General features: G+C 39.9%; 1 protein-coding gene across 2 annotated transcripts in view; it reads right to left on the bottom strand.

The window, feature by feature from the left end:
- rnd2 (Rho family GTPase 2) overlaps positions 1-22,589 on the bottom strand; it is a 31,439-nt gene that overhangs the window by 6,922 nt on the left and 1,928 nt on the right. For both annotated transcript variants that reach the window (XM_017429437.3, XM_017429438.3), the window contains exon 3: positions 40-149. In XM_017429437.3, coding sequence (XP_017284926.3) covers positions 40-149 — 110 coding nt within the window. The remainder of the gene's footprint in view (positions 1-39; positions 150-22,589) is intronic.

The raw sequence follows: 22,589 nt of genomic DNA, 5'->3' as shown, positions 1-22,589 counted from the left end.
TAGTAGTAACACACGCAAACACAAAATAAAAGCACTAACCTTCTTGATGACGCTGTCCAACGTCTCCGGCCGGCTGATGTCGAAGCAGATGAGAACAGCATCTGAATCAGGATACGCCAGCGGCCTCACGTTGTCGTAATAAGAAGAACCTGTGGACACACAACAACATACGGCATAAGGTCATGATTTCTTTGGAGTTATTCATGTGAATCCTTTGCTTTTAACCGGATTCAAGCCCGCAGGGGTCTCCATCCCAACCATATGGCTTTAGAAACCCGCTGCAGATCCCTGGAAGGTAAACTAAAGGTCGGAAATGCATGTGGAGCTCATTAAAGCTGGCACTGTGACATGCTGCAGCTTGACCGCACTCTGCAGATGCAAATGAGTGCTAATCTTCACAGTTATGCATGAATATTTGTTTTCTCCTGGGCTTCCACACAGCTGTGGCCCCCCTTTATCACAGGGCACCACGAGAATTGCTTAAAGAGATAATCTGGTCATTTTATAAGTGATGTTCTGTGAAATAGTTAATAATAATTAGTATCTTATCAGCCATGATACAGACACAGAACACAGTATGGAGAAAAGGGCAGAAGTCTTCGTCCAGGCGAGGCTGATGGCTAACCACAGACATCCTGAGTTTTTTTTTTTTTTCAGGCTTTTAGCGACTTTAAGAACATCACTTCAAAAATGACCAGACTATATCTTTAAGGGTTATGCAGAAAAGCACATAAAATAAAAGACAGGAGGCAGAGGACTGAGGGGGTTGTGCACATAACATCTCAAAACTGCAAGTGCCAACGCAAAGGTCAAAATAAAGGTTGAATCTCTTTATTCTCAGCTCAGCTCTCTTTCAGTTCTTGCAAATTTATTTATTTATTTCATTTTAAATCTCTCTTTTGTGGAACGGGGTTCACACAAACGCATTTCTCCTCGCTCTCGGTTTCCATTCCTATGTCTTGATCGCGTTTAAAAAGGCGAAGTGTTGTCCCCACATTTCTTCCAGCTCTCATTAGCAGACACATAAAAATATTTGGGTTTTTGGGGGGAATGTGTTTGTGGTCGTGCAGCAACACCCTCCGTGCTGCCGGTGTGGAGTTCATTGCCCCTTAAAATCCTAATGAAGCAGCTGTTTGGGGATAAATTTCCATATTTTACACCACTAGGAATGTGCAAAACAACCTAAATCTGTGAATCAAATCAAACATTTGCACATTTTATGTTAAAATCATCTAACACTAAATTAATTATTGCCAGCCGCCAAAGCAGAAAGGTAATAATGTTTGTGTTTGTGTGTGTGCATTTATCTGTAGCGTTAGCAAAATATCTGAGGATGGATTTTAATGAAATTATTGAATCAACGTCTATAAGTGATTAACTTTTAGTGTCTAGCAATATCAAGATGGCCGCCACAGCCAACCTATAGTAGAAAACACAAGAATGGCTACAACACAATCAGTTTTACAGATTAAAATTTGGTGTGGTAGTAGCTGAGAGTCATAACACACACTCCCGGTGACACATTACACGACATTCTTTGCTTAAGATTTTGACAATAACCTTATTTGTCTATTAGCAAAATATCTCATGACTCCCTGGACAGATTTTAATGAAACTCTGAATGATTGTACGTCTACACCTGATTAACCTTCGGAGTGAATCCAATTTAAAATGGCCGCTGCATTTAGCTGAGAGTCTTCCTCATCACACAGTTCAAGAGCTAAAACATCACACAAGATCTCATAACATCTCAGAATATTTTCATTTACAAGGTTTGACTAAAACAGCAGCAACACTGCCCTTTCTCAGCATAAGATGTTCTTAGTATAACATAAAAGGCAGCGGGTGATATGCATTCCTTTAAGGTCTGCTAGGCCTTTAATTTCCTTTATTTTATTTTAGAAATTGCATCTGATGCAAAAGTGTCCAACACCAGCCTTGATAGTAAATAGCATGTTAAAGAGCTGCATGCCTTTGTCTGGTGTGGCAAACAGACTACAGCAGTTTTTCAGCATCACTGGGTCCTTTTTGTAAATGATGGAGTGAAACTTTGACAATAGCCGCGCACGGCCCGCATCCTCCATCACTCAGCCGGCTGTCCCGCGGCGACCCGCCACTTCAGCAACAACAATGCATCACAGGCTGCACAATAAAGAAGTGTTTCTTTCCTGACAAGTTTCCCAACATGCAATATTTCTCACCATTTATAAAAGACTTTGACATCGCTCTTTGTGCGCATTACCGCTCTCTGCAAATTCTAACACCATCATTGTGCTCATGAATTATAAACAAAGCCATAACAGTTTACTTGAATTGAAAACAAATTACCTAAATCGCAATATAAAACTTGTAGTTAAGCTTCAATTTTGTAGGTTTTTAAAAAGCGTAAAAGAGTTTATAGGAAGGAAATAAGATCAATAAAAAAAATGAAATGAAGAGATTAAAAGAAGGAGACAAGCGGCGATAGTTGCTCAGCAACAGCAGGAGAATGGGAGTAATAAGAGACTATGGAGGTACAGGATACTTTCATTAGCATAATGTAAAGGCCGTGAAAATGTCTGCAGATGCACTGGTTCAGAGAGCTGCAGCAAAAAAAGGTGAAAAAGTTAACTACAGTGTTAACATGAAGCTAGAAGAGAAACACGAGGAGGATTATATAAGAACATGAGAGCTAAAAAACAGAGTTTTTATCATTTACACATAGCAGAAACTATTTCACATAGAGTTTGTTTTTGTTTGTCTGTACCTACAGCATGTGTGTTATGTGTGTATGCATTATTTATCGTGCTGGCTTCTCTTTAAAATAAGTACAGATAAATTTGAGGTGCTACTTTGTGCAACAGTTTCAATAAAAGAGCAAAACGATGTGAGTTTTCTAAAAAAAACACACGGATTCTTCATGTCAACCAATGTTAAAAACAGCTCATTCCTTTAAAAAATAGATTTTAAATAGCTACAGTACTGTACAAAGATATTAAACCAATTGTAATTTACTGATATTTTGCTTCCAAGCAGCCAGACTTTTTTTAAAATCTTTAAAAGTTGTCTTCATCAACATGTTATTTAACGTTTTTCCTACTCATTTTCATTCCAGTCTTTGTACCATGACAGCATACTGTGCAGCGTGTGTTTAAAATATTAGACAACTGGAGAAAATCTAAAGTAGATGAACTGATCAGGTTCACACCTGGTCCTTTAATGGACTGGCATGGTCTGAATGAGCACTGAAAACGTTTTCACTGTAACCACATTAGGAGGTAGTCTGAACGCCGTTCCTCCTGATCCTTGATGAACGACCGCCGACTGAACTGATGTGACCCCACACCAGGTCTCAGGGTGAAAAACAACTAAACAAATTAAAGTCTGCTCAGCTACCAGCTGATTAGAGATAAATAGCCATTTAACGAACGCTCTCAACCAGAGCTGTCCGCTTGCAGTCGAATCACCCAAGACATATATTTAACGACGTGTCTGAACAGGGCCTGAACGTCATCTTTTTAAGGAAAAGCGGAAAAAAATACAGTTATCCCATTTGTTTGTTTGTTTTTTCATAAATTCAACAAAAGAAATGGGAACAAAATAGGTAACAGAATGTTTTAAGTTGTCTGTTTTGTGTCGACACAACACTGATTCGTGCCTTAAGTTTAGGAGCCTTTTTATGCCTGATTGATTCACAGGTCAGAGTTCAAAAACTTAAACAAATAAACAAACAACAATGCAATGTTTCTCTGAGAATGAATTTTAAAAAGCAGCCAAAGTCCAAAGGAAGAACATTAAAAGACGTCTGAAGAACTGTTGATTAGGAGTGTTTAAAAGATTACTTGAAAGTCTGACTCACTGGAAGCAAAACAGAAAGAAAGGATGACTCGAGGCTTGTGTCCTGATTTTCCCCTTCTTTTTTTTTTTGCCAACGCACACTGACTCACTCAAAATTACATTATCAGGAATTCTTACACAAAAACTATCTTCCTTGTAGCGACAAAATCATATTTTCTGCTTTAAAACAAGAAAAATCAAACAAGAATTAACAGATTCAAACGTCAGGCAGGTGGTAAATGTGATCTAAAGCACTGATAAGACTCTATAAAATGATTTATTTAGATTTGTAGAGCTGTAGTATGAAAGTGTGTGGATGGGTAAATGGGGGCATAAGTACAGTCCATTTACCATCTAAACTCGTTCTTCTACAATAAGAAAAGTTGCTAAAACCAGGTAAGAGAATATATTCCCACACAACCCCCAGCTTCACTGAAGCTTCATCCCAGCAGAGCAGCTATTTCAGCCATGTTAGGTTTCCATGGCAACCTGAGATTTCAACCTTCGAAACCCTGCATCACACAGAGAAATTAACATCAGTGTTCATTTTAGCTTCTGTTACACCTAAAGTTTCATTATGTGTTTGATCAAATTCAGCAGCAAATGCGTAATATCCATTAATACGTTTTTATTAGTTTCAAAATGCATGAAATGCTTTTTTTTTTGGCCCTAAAAGAAGCAATTTATATCCAGAAATAACCTGGGTTTTTCCATCACTTGCTAAGTAACCTTAGAAAACATAAAAATAGCTGCAACTCTGCCAGTTTCACGGGTGTTGAGCTCATATTTGGAGTGGTAGTAGCTGTGAATCATTCCTATAAGAGTCTCAGAATGCAAACTGATTCCCAGGGATCTGTTTTTAAAACTTTGCCATTAACTCTTAATATCAGATAAACCACTGAACGGTTATCAATAAAACATTTAGAAAGTATTCACTGAATGGACATGTACAACTAATGTCCACCACAGATAACCAACCTTAGCAAACACAAAAATAGCTATAACTTGGACCATTTTTGAGAAATTGAACTAAAATTAGGCGTGATGATAGCTGTAAGTCACCCTCAACACATAATTCAAGCTCTGTCAAATCACACAAACTCTCACAATGTTGCATGATATTACACATATTGATATTTATAAGGTTTGATCAAAGCGTCGACTACGTTCCTTCTCATTATAAGATAATTTGAGTTAAAACGCTGTCATGAAAGACGGCAGGTGATATGTATTTCTACAGACAGCCGTGTGCTTAATTCTTATAAGAAAAATTATTTTTGTAAGTTTTTTTTTCTCTGTGTAACGCAACACAGACCACATATCACAGTGATGTGTTTAAACTCTAAATATTTTACATGAAGCAATTTTTTCAAGTGCAGAATAAATAGAAGGAATGGCCATTTTAGCCTACATGTTATCAGGAAGTCATAATCCACTCTTCATCCTATTAACACAAGATTGCAACTGTTCCGCTGAGATTGCAGGACCGACACACTTACTACAGCCAAAATTTAAAAAAAAAGAAAAAGTCCCAATCACGGGGAAGTCCAACAGTCAGCAAACCTCACATTGTGTGACAGCAGGCTCTGATTGGGAGCGGTCACACATGAGGTGCTGCAGCTGCTGAAGTTAGTCTTTATTATGTATCATAGACTGGCAGACCTGCGGTAAGGTTAAAGAAACTGAACATCTAGAGGTGGAGAGGAGGGAAAAGGTCGTAACGAGCTGGCGATAAAGAGAGAAGCAAACGGGGAGCTGACGCTGAAACCAGACGAAGCAATTCAAGGCAAAGTAAAAACCTGACAATCCTGCAAGGAATGCATATCACCCGCCACCTTTCATGCCATATTTTTAGACTAAGCTGAGAAATTTATGGAATTATAGCAGATTTGGTCAAATATTCAAAATAACACTATACGTAATATCACAAGATGCCATGACCAGAGTATGTGCTGTAAATGAATCTCATCTACTACCACACCAAATTTTGTCTCAATACCTGTAAAATTTACTGAGTTATAGCATTTTTTGTGTTTGCTAAGGTTGAATAACTGTGGTGGCCATATTGAATTGGATTGACTCCAAAAGTTAATCAGTTGCAGAAGTCATTCTGATAAATATTTCCTGAAAGTTTTAATGAAATTTGTCCACCGATTCATGAGATACTTTGCTAACAGACAGACACGCGAACACATTCAAAAACAATATCGTCCACCTTTGCCTTTCAGTGGCGGGTTATAATAATTAGAACCTGAAATGAGATCTCAGTCCGTGGGATCAAAGTGATTGGCAGGTCATCATCCTGACAGGTCTCGTCACAGCAAAGCAATTCAAAGCTCCTTCTGCCCCGAGTGACACGCAGGGCTACATCAGCACTTCTGCAAAGTCAGGAGAAGAAAAAAAGGAGTCCACCGAGGGACAGTTGAGGAGCAAAGTGCTGTGTTTAAAGCAGGCTGAGCTGGCACAAATAAAGTCCAATCACCATAACAATCAAGCATACAAGCAGCAAATGAAAGTGGAGAAAGTGGTTCTTCTCGCAGGAAGACACAACCGAAGATAAATGAGACGGTAGCTGCAGTGTGTTGGAGTGAAGGGGTGGCTTTTTGCACGACAGATCAAATAAAGAGGTATGAGCACTCGGGGCGGGGTGTTGGTGGAGCTGGCCTGTGCCCATTCGCTTTGAACAAAAGGTCAATTGAATTTAAGACAGGGGCAGGAGGAGATGGATGGGAGGGGAGGGCGAACCCTGGCAGGAACCGCTAAAAACCGCCATGCCTGGCAAGGACGCGGGACCTTGCCACGCCGTGCCAAGCAAAGGCATAAAACACCCCTCAAATTAAAAAAAAAAACCCTCCTCGAGAGTTGGTATTAGTTTGATTTAACACGTGCAATCTCTCAAAATCTAAAGTGGATTTCTGTCGTCTTTTCTGCAGAGCTAATTAGCCCGAAACCAAACTGCAGGATCATGCAGAAGTATCCGCAAGAGAAGAGGTGACAGAGGTGGAGAGCGGCCATCAGTCAAGTTCCATCACATGCCAGAAATATCCCAGAGGACACGGATGTGGCTCAGAACTTAGCGCAGCGCTAATGTACAGTAATATGGCTGGAGGCTTTGTGGTATGACTTCATTTCTGCTTCCATCTCCTGAGAAATTGACTCCCCTGCAGGGAGGATGTGTCTAAAAACATGACAGCACTCTGTTCGCTCATAGCTCCTTTGGGAGCCTCGTTTTATTAGGACAGACAATAAAACACACTTAACAGGAAAACAGGAACGCGTCTTCTGATTGGGAAGATTATTTGGAAATGCGGTGCGACCGAGTGCGCATCTCAATCTAATAAAGCTCCACTGCGTTAATCTGCGCCATCCCAGCAGGAGGGCATCTGTTTGTTAAAAGCCCATTCTTGAGAAGTAAACCATTATAAACAAGGAAAACTAACAGTCTCTGCATCAGAGCTTTCTGACAAGTTCTTGCACAAATGGAATCAACCTTCTGACATTGTCCTCAGGCACTTTGAGAAACACTGGTAGCGAACACGCCACCAAATCCCACGTTTTAAAGGGGAAACAGCCATGGCATCTTTTCTTTCCTCCTGCAGCTGTTCTCCGGTTGAAATCCACCTTCAAAGCAAAGCCAAAACATTTCATGTTGGGTTGGCAGAGTTTCGTAGCAACCTGGAGGGAGGCGAATGGCTTCATTGTCAGACCCTGAAAGGAAGTTAGGAAGAGGAGAGCAGAGGAGGGAGGGGATTGTGGAGGCACTCTGGTGCATTGGTGATTAGAGGAGATGCTAAAAAAAAACAAAAACAAAACCCAGACATGACAAGAGTCGGCGCTTGGTTCTTTAAGTGGTTGAGCAGGCTTTTTATTGCTTATGTTCCACTCTGTGTTTTGAACTGCTGTGACTTCTTTCTCCTCAATCAAGTTTCAGCTCAATCCGGGATAAACACGGAGAACTGCCGAGGCACCCTTTGAGATGAGGTGGATTTACTCTGACCCGGCGCGCCTCTCTTTGATGCGAGGCAGCATGTGTTTTATTATGTGAATGTAAGACTGCACAAAACTTTATCTTACCGAGCCACCACCTTTAGAAACCAATATTGTTTAGCGTAAATGCCACTGACCCAGCCTATGCCTATTCCCAGCGCTGAAATTGTCTGCTCACACTCCAGGATGAAAAAAAAACAAAACAGACCAGCAGCAGATAAACGGCTGCAGCCAGCTTTAAAACCAGAATGCCTTCACTAAACCTAACATCTATACATCAGAATGTGATCCGACACAAAGAAGCAGAGTTTCTACTTTGGTTTTTCACTTTCTATTGAGTCTTGTAGGGTTACCTGTGATGATTCTGTATTATGTCAACTTTCCTTTAGCATCCCTGAAGTGTTGCAGAACATTTACTCTTATATAAGTTTGACATTTTTGCCAAAAACAACTACAAACTGATACAGAGTGTTCAGCTGCGAATGAGTATTGAATTCTTGTGACACATTCAGGTCGTGCAAGATGCCATTCTTCTCAATCTCAAAGAATATTTACAAAGATGCCTTTTGCTGTTGTTTTAATTAGGTTAAAGCAATGGTTCAGATAATTTGGGTTCTGTGGTAAGCTTGCAAACAATTATTATCTTACCTGCTGTAGATGGCTCTTCGAACAACATCAGTTTGGAGAAAAAAACGATTAGTTCTGACCAGGCTGACAAGCTAACAGCTAATCTGAGTGAGACAAAAATGGATTTCTGTCATCTTAAAATAAGTCCAGTCTAAAGATGTAGCACTTCTGGTTAAGATATATTTTGACCAGAAACAAGACAGGAAGCTGGAAGCTGAAGCCACAAAAGGACAAGCACCTCCTAGTGATACTGCAGTCCTGCCCTCTATGTAAACAAATGGGACATTTTCCTGACTAATAAATGAAGATACACACAAGATAACTGTCAAATGTTGGATTTTGTTGATTTAATTAGTGTGTCATCTTACATTGTGACAGACAATATGACACATACAGCCACATGTCCTAATCTGGCTCCAAAAATAGAACATGGCAGCACCCAAAAAGGCTTCAATTTTGGAGAACTAAGATAAATGAGTCACTTCGTCCATTTGTATTTATGTCATTGGTACTGCTTGAGGCACTTTTTGCAGGATTGTCCTCCTTTTCCTGCTAGAATAACTGACTGCAATGTAAAAATTCCTTTGTTGTTGTTTTAATATTGAAGCAATCCATTTTGATCAGATTAGCCATTAGCTTGTTAATCTGGTCAGAATTAAACTATTTCTCTAAAGTGAGGTCATTTTAAAAAGCCATCTACAACAGGTAAGATATTAATTGTTCATGACCTTTCTGCAGAACCCCTCAAAAATGTGAAGTAACCTTTCAAGTTTTTTGTTTTCCTAAGTTTTAAGTAGGTCATCACTTGAATTTTAGTGTGTAAAATCTTAAAAACTATAAATATTTTATTTTTTGTGTTGATTTATAATTTTTAAACCATGTGCTCTGCTTCCCTGATCTGAAGTGTAACTTTAGCAAAATATTAATTTTATTTTTTCTTCCCAACTAAAGCTTTAAAAGATTAAAATGAACTAGATGTTCATATTGGGTTATCGCTTAAGTTAACTACATCTTATAATCCTAAAAAGTCTGACAGCTCTACAAATCAAAAAATATTGGAGGTTACGCAACTGACATGAAATCTTGGCCAGATTTTGTGCAATATGTTGAAGCACAAGAGACATGAACAGAACATTTATGGTTCTGAAATAATGAACACATGCTGTCACAGCTTTACTCGAGATGCTTGAGGCGGGGAACATGTCAGTGATAATAACCTCAGTCCAGTGAAACAGGCCGATAATAAACCAGTGATGAAGCAGCCCCAGTTCGCCTGATCCCCAGACTGAAGTTTGTTTGATTGCTCTTTCAGTCTCACATATAGCTAATGATCGAAAAAATGCTGAGTCAGCATTTGCACCGTTTTCCTGCTTATATCTACTTCCATACGTTTTTTTTTTATTGTGCAATGAAGCTACATCTGCATACTTTGTGCTATTTTAACCATGCATGCTATGATATACCATACCATTTACCATTTATCCCCACAGAAAACCATTAAGATCTCTTTAGGGTAATTGCTCTATTTCTGTCTTCTTATGCTACACGATGCTTTTAGCTACAGTTTTGCTAAATGTAGGTTTTAGCTATAGTTTTGCTAATTTAGCTTTAAGCTACTGTTTCTGGAAAATGTATTTGGGTTTTGATAATTTAAGCACTAACTACAATTTTGTTCATTGTAGTTTTGCCAATTTAGGCTTTAAGGTATAGTTTTACTAATTCTAGCTTTAGGATTTATTTAGTTAAATTCAGCTTTTAGTTTCGGTTTTGCTGATTTAAGCTTGTAGCTACGGATTTGCTAATTTAAGCTTTTATCCACGGTTTTACTCATTTTAGTTTTTAGTTACCATTTTGCCAATTTATGCTTTTGGGTTTAGTTTAGCTAATTCTAGCTTTAGGATTTATTTGGCTAAATTTAGCTTTTAGTTACAGATTTGCTGATTTAAGCTTGTAGCTACGGTTTTACTCATTTTAGTTTTTAGCAACTGTTTTGCTAATTTCACCTTCTGTTTGTTTTAACTTTATCAGTTTATTCTGCAGAAACTTTCAGCAGTCCTTCAGCACCCAGCATCCACGCGGCATTTCTCAGAAAATGATTTTTCTCTTGTGTTGAAGAGTATTTGCCTCAGCCCACGCACATGTACAAAACGACAGAGCTGTTGATCGCGCCGATGGCTGCCTCAAGTTTTCTACAGCATTAACATGCAGACGGTGAGGTGGCACAGGGTTAAATGTCCATTACCCTCCCGTGTCTGCAGCCTTCACGCAGGAGATAATGATCAAAGCCCGTCTTTTCCTTTGTGGAGAGCAGTCTTTGAAGGGCATCGAGCACCTTTTATGGATCCTCTCTGAGCTGCGTTGACGCTGTTGTCCAGTCGCACGTTTTAGAAATCAGAGCCGACCACAGCAGTGACAGAAGAGCATCATTACTGTCTGTCTCCCAGAAACCTCAGGGACCCAGAGCATGTCTCCTCTCAGTTTCCCTCACTGCCAACATCTTTTTTTTTTTATAATTTCAGCAGCATTTCATCCTCTGCTGTCTGATCTCTGTGTCTGTCTCAAACTCTGGTTCATGCTGCGCTTTGCTTTGAGAGATCACTTTGCTTCTTTAACTCTCACTTCTTCTGTTGTTCTAAACACATACTCTTTGTCTAGCTTTACTTTAGTTTTCCCCCTGCGAACTGAGAAAAGGTGCGCCAGTCTGCAATGTGACAATCTGAATTCCTTGTGGATGTTCACATGCTTTGTTGTTACACTACAAACGCTCGCCGACAATTGAATAAAGAGGCAGGTAGCTGTGAATAATTACTTGAGCTGCACAGGATACAAATGCACAACCAGCTTTAGTTGTTTTTATGGATCCTGGTGCTCACTATAACATCGGACTTGTTGAAACCAGCAGGAGCCGTTTGCTTCCTGGCTTGTTAAATATATATTAAAACACTTTCTGTTTTAGTTTTGTCTGCTCAACTTGAACACACAGAATGACGTAGTTTCTCAGAAGAACTGTGTGTGTTTTCCAAAAGAAACACACTATATTCACTTAATTAAACATAGCAGTGATGTTAGATTTGCAGTAAATCTGTGCAGAAAAAAAAGCTAACCACTGTCAGTGCACCATGGAGTTTTATGGGTTAAAGTCTATAATCAATATGCACCTTTACTTCTCTCATATTGTATCTGTTAGGCAATTAAGATTATTAAGAGATAACGCCACAAAATTACAAGCCAAATGACTCGGAACTGTGTTAATGTCGAAATAACAATAATATAGCTCAGGTGTCTGTATGTATTGTCCGTTTTAGCAGAAATGTCAGCAGATCTGTTGTCACACTGATCTAAAAGCTCACTGTATGACATGGTTGTATATGTATCTGCACACAGGACAGGTAACTGATCCCAAAAACATTTTATAGGGCATTTATTTCTTCTATCAGTCAGAGCTGACTACTTGCAAATGAATCACCCAATATGGATCTTTCATGCAAACTCTGAATAAGGTCTTAGCATCCTAACGTAAATATAACTAATTGAAATTTGTTTGTCATAAACAATAATACCACACAGGCAGGTGAAGCTTCCACTTCATCCAAAATCATCTTAAAATACACAAAAAGCTTTTCAACAACCAATTTTTTATTCTTATTTGCGTGTTACTGAATTAAAGACAAACCACACTTTTTCTTTTCATATCAAAAATTGAAAAACAAAAAACAATCTTTTCTTCCCCAGATAAAAACAAAGTTGCATTACATCTCTGCCAGTAGATCTTCCTAAATCCTGCAAACTGGAAATTTGCTTGTTTTTAATGCCTGCAGCTTGTAACATCAACCCAATCTAGCAAAGAAGCCAATAATTTAAGAATATAAAAAAGAATCTGCAAGAAGATTTTTGCTCGTTTCTACTGATTCACTAAATTAGCTGCCAACGCTTCAAATAATTGCCTTGACCACTGGTGATTGCTACTCCATGAATTCCTGTCTGAAAAGAAAGAGCAGTTCACACATACTGTATATTTCTTTAAAAAGCTATCATATCCTGTGTCTCTACTCCTACGCATCTTTCAATCTTCTTTAGAAACTTGTATGTCAACTTGAAGGTTTTTTATTAAAACTTGTAATAACACTGACTGCTGCGTCTCTGTCTGATATGAAAGGAGGAAAGAGGAGATCCAGTCAGCAGCGGGTAAATGAAAGATGGAAAAAAAATCAACTTGTGAGTGGAATAGGACACCCTGTGCTCCATCAACTCCACTTTCTCCAGTGTATAGCCATCCAAACACATCCCTATCACAGTGCTATCTATACCCAAGCCCACTTTGCAATCTCCAAAAGGAGGCCACCGGGGAGACATGGCACCACTTCAAGTGCAATTTCACCGCCACAAAAGCCGGAGCAGTGGCGAGGAAGAGAGCGCTTTGGATCTTGTTTATAAATAAAGTCATCCATAAATGATGGGATCTGTCAAGTGTGTGTGAGCAAGATGCAGGTGTAGAGGTGAAATACGGGCTCACTCTCTATATCTGCTTACGCTCGGGTGAGCAGCAGACGGATGCTGAGAGGGTACTGTTCGACTGGAGGTGGGGGTGCCCCGGAGGGACTGAGCGCTCGCTTTGGGAATGGCCGAAGCAGTCAATGTGACCGTTTGAAGTGAGCTGATCAAAGCTGCTGCTGCTGCTGCTGCTGCTGCTGCAGCATCGGTTTACTGTTGCACCGAGCAGAGGTAGTGGACTGAAGAAAGAAAATAAAAAAGACAGAGCAGCAGTTCCTGGGTGGGTTTCCTTCCTGCTTGGATGACTGAAGATGCTGCTGATGGTTTACTGTCAGGATATATTTGTTTGTTTCTCTTCTCCTGATAAAGTGCATGAGGAGTGCCAGAGGGCGGTTCTGCAAACACACATTTGCTCCAAGAAATGTTGTGAATTTTACTGTCAGCTGCCAAAAGGCAAAAGGTGTACGATGATGTTTTTGCCTGCGTGTGCATGTGTTTGTGTTTATATCTCATGAAATACCACATAAACAAACTGCAGAACTTGCAGAAAGTACTTAACGGATGGATGGCTACACCTGATTAACTTTTGGACCCAGTCCAATTCAGGATGGCTGCCGCAGCCGATCAACCATGGCCAACACAAAAATGGCTGTAACTCGGTCAGTCTTACAGACAATGAGCTAAAGTTTGATGTGGTAGTAGCTGAGAGTCATTCACAGAACATACTCTGAGTGTGACATCTTGTGATACCAGATGAGACTGCATATAATGTTATTTTCAGGGTTTGACCAAAATGGTTGTAGCACCATTATTTCTCACTAAAAGAGGATCTTAGTCTAAAACTCTGGCGTGAAAGGTGGAGGGTGATATGCATTCTTTCAAAGAATAATGGGCTTTAATTGATTTTATTGTCTTTATTGCACATTATAAACAGTGCTCCAGAATCAGGTAGTCATCTAAAACAATTGAGGCTCACAACTAGACACTGAAAGATATAAAACTGTGTTTCAGTTGTCAGGATTATTTAGCATCCTTGGTCATTAAGTTGTTGACCAACCTGGTTGTTTGTTTGTTTGTTTTCTTATTTAATGCAGTAAAATTTAAAAACCAAAGAGGAGCAGATCTGTGTGCACCACCAACATGCATCCATGATCTTTATAGTACTGCTGCGCTCGCCCGTGAGTGGTGGTATCACTGACAGAAAACTTTAGTTTCTGACATTTCTTCACCACTTCCATGAGCTGGTTGTTTAGCTGCAGAACCAGGACAGTCAGGTTATGCGTTGGAGCTCTCTAATTTTCTGGTTGGAGGAGTTTAGCTCATCCAGCTATGTCAGAAACGTCACTATCAAGTCAAGTTTCAGTCAGAACAACAACACAATAGTTTCTAAGTCTGTGCTGCATGTGTAAATAATAATCCATCTTATTTTCCAAGGAACTGACACTGGTGGGAAACAGTCGTGCTTCAGTTGGTCTGTGCAGGTGAGCTTTAAACCATGCCGGGCTATCAACTCCCTCCAGTCAGCTTCCTTTACCTCCTCCTCTACAGACGTTTCTATTCTTCCACAAACTGTTCAAGGACTGCAGGTTATGTCTCAAGGCATGAAATAAAACCTGTGCTTTTCTTTGAAGCAAGTCTGTTTTTAAACTTTCAGATTAGTATTAATGAAGAAACAGCTTAAATGTTAAAATTGCGAAAGGTTTTGGTTTATTTAGTTGTGCCAAAGGAGTAATTTAGAGCTCATTAAGCTATATGAACAACTTCATCTGAACTTTACCAAAGATCAGTTCACTTCACATCAGTTGAACCTCTGAAAACAAACAACAATAAATTCCCAACAGGACTGTTTTACAGAGCTACACATGGCTGAGCTGCACACGTTTTAAATGTGACACAGGTGGGATTTGTGCAACTTTTCCCTGATGAGTCAGATCCCAAGGGTGCAACCCACAAACCCCACAACATGAGGCCTTCGAGGGTGGGGTGGTGGATGAGAGTGGGAAACATGCAGATGTACTTTTCTCCTTCTCTCTGCACCCATTGTCCTCTTTACTTTTTAATTCGGCGAGCGCTCTCGAAACATGCCCACCCACTCTGTCCACACTTATCTTTGATTGAGCCTTCAACTCCCCCCAGTTTTCTTTACCAGCTTCTCAGAGCAGCAGATGTACTCATTGTGTCTCCAGCTCCCACCCCCAGCACCCTTCAACAGCCCCCTAGTGCCCTTCTGGTCAGCAGAGGAAAAAGCAAAGGGTCAAAAGCTCAGGACTGAAGGAATTCTCATCCACTAACTCACTCAATCATTCACGTATTTAATGGATACATGCGGTCACATCTATCCATCAGACAGACATTTGGCGTTTTATCTGTAGTTGGCATTTTTCATTCCCTTCACAATGACTTTAAGCTGCTGAAGTTTAATAGGATCTATTATCTTCATTTTCAGCTTTATGTGTTTTTTTCTTGTGGGAGATTGATGTTTTTTATATAATCTGCAAACAATAGAAAGGAGAGATGGATAGGAGATTAATAGAGTAGCTTTTTGGATGATTCTGTATATAAAAACCCTAATCTATCTCCCATTAGGCATTTTGTTTCTTTAACACCTCCTCACAAAAAGATAATTTTCTATTGATTGGTCAGTTCCTGTAAGCTCATTGAATGACACCAAACAATGCTGCTGAACTGGGATGTTTGCGTTTTGTTGCTGTACAAGAAATTCATGAAGAGTTGTGGGGAGATCAGGGTGGAAAGAAGAAAAATTTTAAGCCCGATCAGTCTGAAGGCTGAGTTCAGGGAAATATCTCAAATACTTACAATGCATTTGCACACATATGTAACTACAAATAAATTGCAAAATATAAATTCTTGCAAATTTATTTGCCGCAAAGTCTCTTTGTTCCGTCCGTTGATCACAGTTTACTCTGTTTTGTCTCCAGTCAGTCATAATTTGCTTTCAAAGATCAGCAAACCCTCCCAAAAACATGGTTTCTCCCTGGGCTGCGCCGAACTGCAGAACAGCAGTCAAGAGGGAATCTCCAAAGCACCTTGCAACATTTGCCATGATTCTCAATTTTCTTGCGTGACTCACAGGTGGTATTTGAACTTGTTGAAATAATCTGTGCAACAGATTTTCCCTCAAAACAGTCAAACGTTTGTCAGACCTTCAGACGGGAGCTCTCCTCTGGCAGATCTAAAAACTGCCCTGACTTTATATAATAATCATTTAAAAACTGGTCTCAGCTGCAGCCTAGTGAGATACCGCCTAAAGCCATCTTAGGTTTCCTGCACATTCTAACTCAGAAACTAAACTGGGAAAGGTTCGAGACGAGTTCCGGACAACTGCAACAACTCAAATGTGTTGAAAAATTCCTGCAACATGAGCGTGAGGACCTGTGAGGCACGAGAGGAAACTGAGAACCCTTCGGAAACTCCTTCCTAAAAGCTGCTCACAGTGTGTCACAGCCTGACGTGATAGAGGTTTATACATGTTTTGCTCATTATTTGAAATTATGCTGAATAAAACCATTCAACTCTGACACTTTTAGGTCTACATTTGTTCAAGCTGCTATAGGAAATTTGCCTGTCTTGACACAAATTGGCAGAAATAAAACAAAAATGTGAAAGAAAGCGTTGCTTGCAGAGATAAACTCAAAGTTTCAGCGATATCCTAGAATATTAAATATTTTGTCATTGTTAAGCCATGTTTGAGTTGCTCACATCTTCTGAATGCTGAAGGAAATGTTTCAGTTTCATAAATACTAAAACCCAACCAAAGAAGAGCTCCGACATTTGTCAGAAACATCCGTCTAAATGAACGTCACATGTTGCTGTTTGCACTCGAAACATCTTTCTATTCTCTTTAACTGAGTACTGAGTGCTGCCCAACAAAACGGTAAAAGCCTTGATTTTACCCCTTTATTTTCTGCCAGTCGTGTGCAGGGCTTCACGGCAGTGGATGGGCTATTTAAGCAGATTAAATATTTAATTTTTTCTTTTTTTGCCTGGCTCTTAGCATTAAGATGCCATTAATGCGAAGGCTGGGATGTGGTTAAAGAACACGTCTGGACTCGTAACCATAGACACATTTACAGCCTCGTCTAACTGAAACAAGAGGTCAGAAGAGGCAGGGAGTTGCATCCTCTGGGGCCTCCCAGAAGTGCTTGTCTCATTGTTTATGGAGGGGGGGCACGTGGGCTGCTCCAGACGTTTTGTATGCATTTAAAAGCGGGTATATAGAGAAGTCTGTGTGCTTCTGTGTGTCATATTCTTGGAGGTAATTACACTTCTGCCCACCCCCCATATCTTACATGGGAGCTAACTGCTGGTGACCTCAGCGCCGAGCTCCAGCAGACGTCGTCACTAATGGGTGATCAGAGAAGAAGAACATCGACAGGGAAACGAAGGATCAGAGTATTTAAAAAAAAGAAAGATATACCTAACAATTCACCTCCAACTGAGGTTTACCCTCTCTTCCTCTGCCTTCCTTCTCTTTGTATTATTATCTCCTTGAATAATAGCGTGGTTTATGACAAGCTATTTCCTTTTTTAGGTTTTGGTTCTTTGAAATGATCTGAAAATCTGATTTAAAACCTGCTGCTTGACTGCTCAAGAGCCAAGACATTGAGCTTCAAAAAAAAAAAAAAAAAAAATCAGGACTGATGGCTTATTATTTTCTTGTAACGCCAACGAACTCAGACAACCGTGGTGCGGCGAAGGATGTCTTCACTTTTCAACAGCTTTAATAAAACTGGAAATAATTTGCAGAGAATGAACAAATCCTGGTTGTGTGAATATTGATTCGGCACTCACACAACTGTTGCTTTCCTGTTTTGTTTGTTTTTATTCAGACATTTTTTTCCCCCCAGATGTTTTTTGCAGCTTAACTACTTTTGCATACTTTGTGCTATTTTAGCTCAAATATTTTCCCTTCAGAAATACATCAAGATCTCTTCAATCTTTTCCCTTTTTCAAGAACATTTTTTGGATTTTAAAAGATTGTAGCAACACATATTACAGCCCTTGCATACCTGGTATGTATCTATAAATATCGGGTACATACCTGGTAAATATCAGGTAAGAACCCAGTTTGTACCCTGCTGTATGATGCATTGCTAATGAAAAGACAATTAAACTCACATTAAAAAATGTCAAAAGACATCTCAACAGAAATCAGGCTAAATCTGGTCTAAAAGTGAGAGTTTATTAGAAGTTTAAAACCAAATTTATGCGTTGAATTTAGCCAAAATGATCAAGAGGAAAGAAGCTCCGCCCACAAGTGGGTGATTTTAAACAGTCGGTGTTTAAAATCCTGAAAGAGATTCAATTTGTGTGGGATAAAAGTCATAAGAACTAAACTCCCTAATTTATTCAGAGATATCCTGAGTGAAATAAGGACAACAACTAGTCTATATTTTGCACAACTAAACTCCTAAACCGTCACTTGAAGAAAGAAAGAGATAATTTGTCACAGACTCAAAGCTGAACTGCTGTTAAGTCAAATATTGTTTCATTAAATACTTGAGGATCTTCAGCAAATGGTGCCAAAATAAAAAATATAAATCACAAAAAAATGGATGTGACATTTGGATCTGTGTGCCAGATGACTTCCTCACCATGCCAACACTTTGGCAGCGTCTCGTACATCTTTGATTATCAATAAGAGAGCAGATAATAAAGGTGTTAAATACAAGTTTGGATCATTTTAATTTCAGATCCAGCCACTTGAGTTCTGGGAAACATTCAAACTTTAGAATCAGTATTTCTTCCAATAAATCAACAATAGAGAAAACTGTAATGTTCTATTTTGAATTAAGCTTTACGGCACAACTTCTTTATTTATATTTAAAAAAAGCACCTAAAGTTACTGTAATTCATTCCCCTTGTGCTTCTTCTGTTTACTCATTACCTGGAACTGTCATGCAGACACTCTTCCTCGGAGTAAAGACGTTGTTTCTTCTGGGTATGCATCATCAAAACCGGTTTCATTCAGGCAGTTATCACCCCTGGCTGCTTAGGCAAAGAGTCGCAACAACTTTTAAAGTTCATGCTCCGTGAATTCACTCGAGCTTTTGAACAGCAGTTGAAAGGATTTCGTCATTCTCCCTTCAAGACGCAGACAAAAAAAAAAGGAAAAAAACATTTGTCGTCTGTGTTTATATCAAGAAAAAAAAGCTGCTTGTACTAAAATTAGAGCTCACTAAGAGAAAGATAAATGAAAACACTGATTGAACCCAAAGACCGCCATTAAAGGAGCGATTCAGAAAGACCGGGTTCAGCAACTGTATGAGCCAGAAGACGATAATGTTGCCTCCTTGTTGCTGCTTAGCTCATATCAGATCTCACAGCACTTTCGGAGCGTCCTCCACTGAGCTGTATGCTTGAGGTCAGAGGCGAGTGTCTGTTGATTTTATTTCTGCTCCGAGTTGTGGTTTTAGTTCACCCATCGTTCATTAAAAATTAATCAAGTGGAAAAAGCGTTGAGGATCTGCGAGCTCGCTGAACCCGGCGTGTTTTTATAGGCCGCTGGATGCTCCCGCTCCACCGCACCCAGAATGTGGAGCTCAAAGAGCACAAAGTCGTCAGGAATGTTGTCGAGCCGAATGTGAGGAGGAAGAATCTCATTCCACATTAGAAAACGATGCAGGGCGCTGCCGGGAGTGGCATAAAAAAACACTTAGAATGTCTATTACATGATTGCTATGACAAGATCTGTGGGGATTGCTTCTCCAGAGTGCAACTTTGCATGACTATACACAAAACGAAAAGTCTCAACTGAGAGTCACACCTGGCGTGAGTCAGACGAATACCTCTGCAGGAACTTTTGGGAAATCCTAGCCTGCCAGGAGTTGGACTCATGAGAAACAGCATGCCTACGTCTTGGAATGATATTAGTCTCAGGTCAAGACTACGGGGACTCTTTCCCAGGCACTTTTACTATACTGAGAACTGGATAAGTGCAATAATACCTCGGGCAGATTGGAAACCCAGACTGGCTGACGACCAGTGGGGCCCGGGAGGACTGACAGTAATCACTAATGGTCTCAGACACGCCATCACTGAGCTACACTGACTGTTTGACAGCTTGAGATGCTCAAAGAGTTCATTAAAACACAAACACGCGTTTCCCCCTCAATCGCTATATGACTGTAGCACGAGTCAGCAATATTTGTTTGTTTTTAAGTCTCCAGATGGTCCAAAGTTTTAAGAGAAACAACAAAACAAACCTAAAACTTCAGAATTCTTCATAAAATTATCTCTTTTGCCCTCAGCGGTGGGTGATAAATATACACGTGCAGAAAGATTCATGTTCAGGGTAAGTAATGACCTCCATTAGACCCACAGCTCGAGGAAATGCTGGAATTAGTGAAACCAAACGAATCAATGACTGACTTCCGTGCTACAACAATAAATGCTGGGAAACGTTTTTTTTTGTTTTTTTTTTAATGGTTTTAAAGTGTAACCTTACCAGAAAAGCCATGCACTACTCAATAACCCGGGCTCGAGCCGTGATCGATAATGTTTTGTGGACAGAAGCAGACTCTGGCAGCAATTAAAGAGGAGACAATGCTTTAACGAGGTCTGAGGATGGAAAAAAGAGAAACGGACGCATGACTGGGCTGAAAAGGACTGCGGTTTGGGAAGAGCAGGTGGAAAATTGACCGACTCGAGCATCCCGTCAAGTGAAAATGTCAAGTATACTTTAGCTGTGCCATTGAGTAGAAAACTAACAAAAATGGATACAAAGAGGAAGACTGTGCGGCTTTGTTGCTTGTGAGTTTTTGTTCTTTTGTTGAGTCTCTGGTTCCGTTTCTGAAAAGGTCAGTGCTGCCGAGATAACTGCGAGTGACCCGCAAAGCAAAGCTTCAGCAAACTTTAACTCTTATCCAAAATATAGGACATGTTTGACAGTTCCACTGATCCTGATTTAAGTGTTTGTGTGAGGGACGTCGAGGAAAGATGCTTAAAAACAAAATCTAGATTAAAGTAACTGAATGCAACATTTTATCTGATATGTTAGCCCTAAATTATACATTTCGTATGACTCTCAGCTACTACCATACTAAATTTAGGCTCAATATCTGAAAAACTGGCTGTGTTGTAGCTATTTTTGTGTTGGATACGGCTGATTAGCTGTGGTGGCCATCTTGAATTGGATTGACTCCAAAAATGAATCGGTTGTAGATGTTTAACTACTGAGAGTTTCATTAAATTCATTTAGTGGTTCATGAGATATTTTGCTAACACTACAGAGACAGAGACCAAAACATTATCGCCTTCACCAGCGAGTGACAACAACACGAGTTGGCAGGGAAGACGGCGAAGCAATAAAAAAAATCTGTTTCCTAATGAGTGATGATGGAAGACGAGCCATTTTCTACAGATGAAAGCCTTTTTCATCTGAGCGTGAGCAATTATTGTCTTGTTGAGAGAAAATATGAACATCTGTGTTTGCTGTGAATAATGGCTCAGCACACAAGGACCTCTGAACGCACACACACACACACACACACACACACACTTGCCCTGTGGGCTGGGTGACGTCATGTTTGTTGTGAAGTGGGCAGCTCCTGACTGAGGATTAAAGCCTGACTTTGCCAAAGGTGGTTCGGGGTTTTAAAGCTGGACAGAAGCACAGCGTTCCCACTGCACCATTAGCCTCTCACGGCTGAGAGATAAGGAAGTCTAAATTGTGGCCCTGAGGCCCCAGAGGACTTCAACCCCTGAGTGACAGGTTTGGGCAGATTTGCTCTCTGGGTCGACAGGAGGTTTGAGGAAAAACAACATTCTTTCATGACTCGGCATAAAAACACTCCCATCGTATTTCCTGAAAGACAGTTCTAGGTTTGGGAATGTTTATGGTGAGAAATAAGATTAAAGGCCTAGCATTCATTGAAGGAAAGCTTATCACCTGCTGCCCTTTTATTCATCTTAAATCAGGTTGACTCCAAAAGTTAATTAGTTATAGATGTACATCCAATGATTACTTTCTGGGAGTTCCATTAAGATCTGTTCAGAGGTTCCTGAGCTATTTTGCTAACGGTACAAACAATGTTTTTACTCACAGGTAAAAACATTATTGCAGCAAGAGATAAAAATAAGATGAGTGTCCAGCTGTTTTATTGGTCGTACATCAGAATGACAGGAGTCAATCTGGCCTCGGTTTGCGTTCACTTGCAAAGTTTCAGAGTCGCTCAGATCATTAAATCCATCTAAACTGACGAGAGCGAGACAAAGTCTCTCTGTGCGAGCTGCAAAATCTCCTGATATCACCAACAGCTGGTATTCTTGTTAAAAATGGACATTTTTTTCTGCAGGGTAAGCCCCTGAAACAACATCGCATCACTAAAACCATCAGCTGAAATCATTAGGAATGAATGATTGAGGAAGGTGGTGAAGGTGGTTTGGGCAGCTGTGTAAACTCTGAACACCGTGCTATTTTCATAAATGATTCATTAAGTCAAAATGCAAAAGAATTCACATTCAGCACCAGCGTCTAAAAAATGTGGCGAAGGGAGGAGGCTCGATTAGAACAGTTAAATATTTGACCCATCCCTTCTGCAAACCTGCTTTCATCTAAAGAATGATGAAAACGTTTAAACAGTTTGAGCAATTACTGGTCCCTCCAGGCCCATCCTGTATGAATTATCCATGCCTGCATCCCTCTC

The sequence above is a fragment of the Kryptolebias marmoratus genome, linkage group LG12 (assembly GCF_001649575.2).
Source record: "Kryptolebias marmoratus isolate JLee-2015 linkage group LG12, ASM164957v2, whole genome shotgun sequence".
NCBI classification, from domain to species: Eukaryota; Metazoa; Chordata; class Actinopteri; order Cyprinodontiformes; family Rivulidae; genus Kryptolebias; species Kryptolebias marmoratus.
This window is presented reverse-complemented; position numbering and strand designations above follow the sequence as displayed.